We start from the raw sequence: 3019 nt of genomic DNA, 5'->3' as shown, positions 1-3019 counted from the left end.
TTTGACCATTTCCAAGTTACAAATTCATTATTGTTCAACCTTGCAGATAAAGCAAGGTCACTATGACTTTCATTTACTTTCTGTTATTACTGCACTAATAAAAGTAATTACTAAACTAACGTACCAATTTAATCATTATTTGAGCCGAATACATGATTTTTATTTTTAAGTACTAATTTCATAAATCCAAGCTGGCTCATTTGTGTCCGACCTTGGCCAAGCCTTAGCGTGGACCTAATCGAGCCAAACCTAGGTAAACTTTGATCGAGACTGTTCTATTGTCATGCTGAGGACAACTTTAATTTTCAATCGATATATACTTAACTTGAACTACACATAAAATATTCAATTAGAAAGGAATGTCTTTTAATACATATAGATGGCAATAGTTTAGATAGTAAAAGGGATCAACTTCTAGTTTGGATATGAAATTCGCGAAAAAATAGTAGTTCAAGTGTGTTTTAAAATGAGAAATCATTGTAGAGAAAATGACATAAATAGTCCCTTAACTATAAGAGTAGGTCTAAAATGGCTCATTAACTATACACTTAACGGATTTAGTCTTTTAACTATTGAAAAACTTATCAACTTTGGTCCCTCAATTATACACTTGCCAGTTTTAGTCCCTTAACTATAAACTTACCGATTTTAGTTCTTTAAGTATTCAGAAACTTATCAGGTTTGGTCTTTGTCCATTTTTTTAATACAAATAGCTTAGGTTTATATTAACGGAAATCTTCGTGAAATTAAATCAGTCAGGTCACAGATGAACATTTTTTCAAAGTTCAATGGTATATTTAAGCCAAATGATTTAATTAACGACGTTGTCAAATCATAATTGACAATGGGTAAAAAATGGTTTTGGAAAATCGAAGTTGTTTTCCATTATAAATAATGTCATGAATGAGTCTTTTCTCAAATGGTAATGACATAAATGAGTCAAACATTAAACGGATGACATGTATGAGCTTTTTTACAAAGTTCAATGGCATATTTGAGCATTTCTCATTAATTAAAAAAAAAACCAAACCTACCAAATAAAATACTATCGCCAATCCATATCAATGGAACCTTAAAATATATATTCAGGCGAAGTTGCTTAACAGATTCATTTATAGATGGTGTTGATGACGACATCACAGACTTTCTCAACTTTCACAATATACTATTTTTACAAAGTCAACTTCTTTACCACTAGTATTTGTTTATTGTTATCATATGCTAAGTCACCACTCTGCATATATAAATGCAAGTTTGTTGTAAATATAATTACTAATTTCCTCTTCCAATTTCTTATTTTATTCTCTTGCAGGCGAATTAAAGCAATTATAGCGAAGATGAATCAGGAAAGTTCATTGCTTCTATCCCCAGAAATTATTCGATGGAGTTACGATGTTTTCTTAAGTTTTAGAGGTGAAGATGTACGCAAAACATTTGTTGACCATCTGTACCTTGCTCTGCAACAAAAGTGCATTAATACCTTCAAAGATGACGAGAAACTAGAGAAAGGAAAGTTCATTACACCAGAACTCATGAGTTCAATTGAAGAGTCACGGATAGCTTTGATCATATTCTCTAAAAACTATGCTAATTCAACATGGTGTTTAGATGAATTGACAAAGATCATGGAGTGCAAGAATGTGAAAGGACAAATTGTTCTTCCGGTGTTCTATGATGTAGATCCATCAACAGTGAGGAAACAAAAATTCATATTTGGAAAAGCATTTAGCAAACATGAAGCCTGGTTCCAGGAGGACAAGGTGCAAAAATGGAGGGCAGCACTGGAGAAAGCAGCTATTATTTCTGGCTGGGTTTTGGCAAATACTGCCAATGGGTAATTATCGATTATGAAACCAAACTCATCGTGATATCGTTCATTTCTATTTTGCATCACATCGTAACATTACTTTCTCTAACCAAATTGTTCCGACTGTGATGACCATGTGGTCAGGGCTAATTTTTTTATCAACAGTTTTTTCCAAGATGTTTACTTATGCTCATGAACTTTGCGAAATAGTCCAGATTCGAAGAACAGTTTTTTCCAGTCACTATCTTTCATTCCTCTAAATCGATCACCGCCACTTCTTACTCCTTCAAGAGAAAATTTGACCCTTTTCCCTTTTTCTTTAAATAGAATTATCTCTCCTCCTTAGAAATAGATTTTCATTCTTAATCTTTTAATAAAATCCAACAGACAACTTGTATTAACATCATAAGCAAGTTACAATTGGAAATAGTCTGTTAGGGCTTATGCTATGAAGTTGTCTTAGTTGCTTTCTAGATTTTCGTTCTTATTTTGCTATACACAAAACATATTTTTAAGACATCATTTGTGGTATGCAGACATGAAGCTAGAGTCATAGAGAAAATTGTGGAACAAATATTGTCTATATTGGGTAGTCAGAGACATGCAAGCAATGCTAGAAATCTTGTTGGAATGGAATCACACATGCACAAGGTATATAAAATGCTTGGAATCGGGTCTGGTGGAGTTCGCTTCCTTGGAATACTGGGAATGAGTGGAGTGGGGAAGACAACTCTTGCAAGAGTTATTTATGATAACATTCGGAGTCAATTTCAAGGTGCATGTTTTCTTCACGAAGTCCGAGACCGTTCAGCAAAACAGGGACTAGAGAGCGTGCAAGAGATACTTCTTTCTGAGATCCTTGTTGTAAAAAAACTAAGGATCAACGATTCGTTTGAAGGAGCTAATATGCAAAAACAAAGACTACGGTACAAAAAGGTTCTTCTTGTTCTGGATGATGTTGATCACATAGAACAGTTAGATGCATTTGCCGGGGAGCGTGAATGGTTTGGTGACGGAAGTAGAATCATCATAACAACCAAAGACAAACACTTACTTGTTAAGTATGAGACTGAAAAGATATACAGAATGGGAACTTTAGACAAATATGAAAGCTTACAACTTTTTAAACAACATGCTTTCAAGAAAAACCACCCTACCAAAGAATTTGAGGATCTATCAGCTCAAGTGATAGAGCATACTGGTGGACTCCCC

General features: G+C 34.0%; 1 protein-coding gene across 1 annotated transcript in view; it reads left to right on the top strand.

Annotated features, from left to right (window-relative positions):
* Positions 1-1298: 1298 nt before the first annotated feature.
* LOC125852894 (TMV resistance protein N-like) overlaps positions 1299-3019 on the top strand; it is a 4066-nt gene continuing 2345 nt past the window's right edge. Inside the window, exons 1-2 of the mRNA XM_049532571.1 lie at positions 1299-1834; positions 2344-3016. Coding sequence (XP_049388528.1) covers positions 1338-1834; positions 2344-3016 — 1170 coding nt within the window. The 5' untranslated portion in view covers positions 1299-1337. The remainder of the gene's footprint in view (positions 1835-2343; positions 3017-3019) is intronic.

This window comes from Solanum stenotomum, unplaced genomic scaffold (genome assembly GCF_019186545.1).
Source record: "Solanum stenotomum isolate F172 unplaced genomic scaffold, ASM1918654v1 scaffold6613, whole genome shotgun sequence".
Classification (NCBI taxonomy): Eukaryota; Viridiplantae; Streptophyta; class Magnoliopsida; order Solanales; family Solanaceae; genus Solanum; species Solanum stenotomum.
This window is presented reverse-complemented; position numbering and strand designations above follow the sequence as displayed.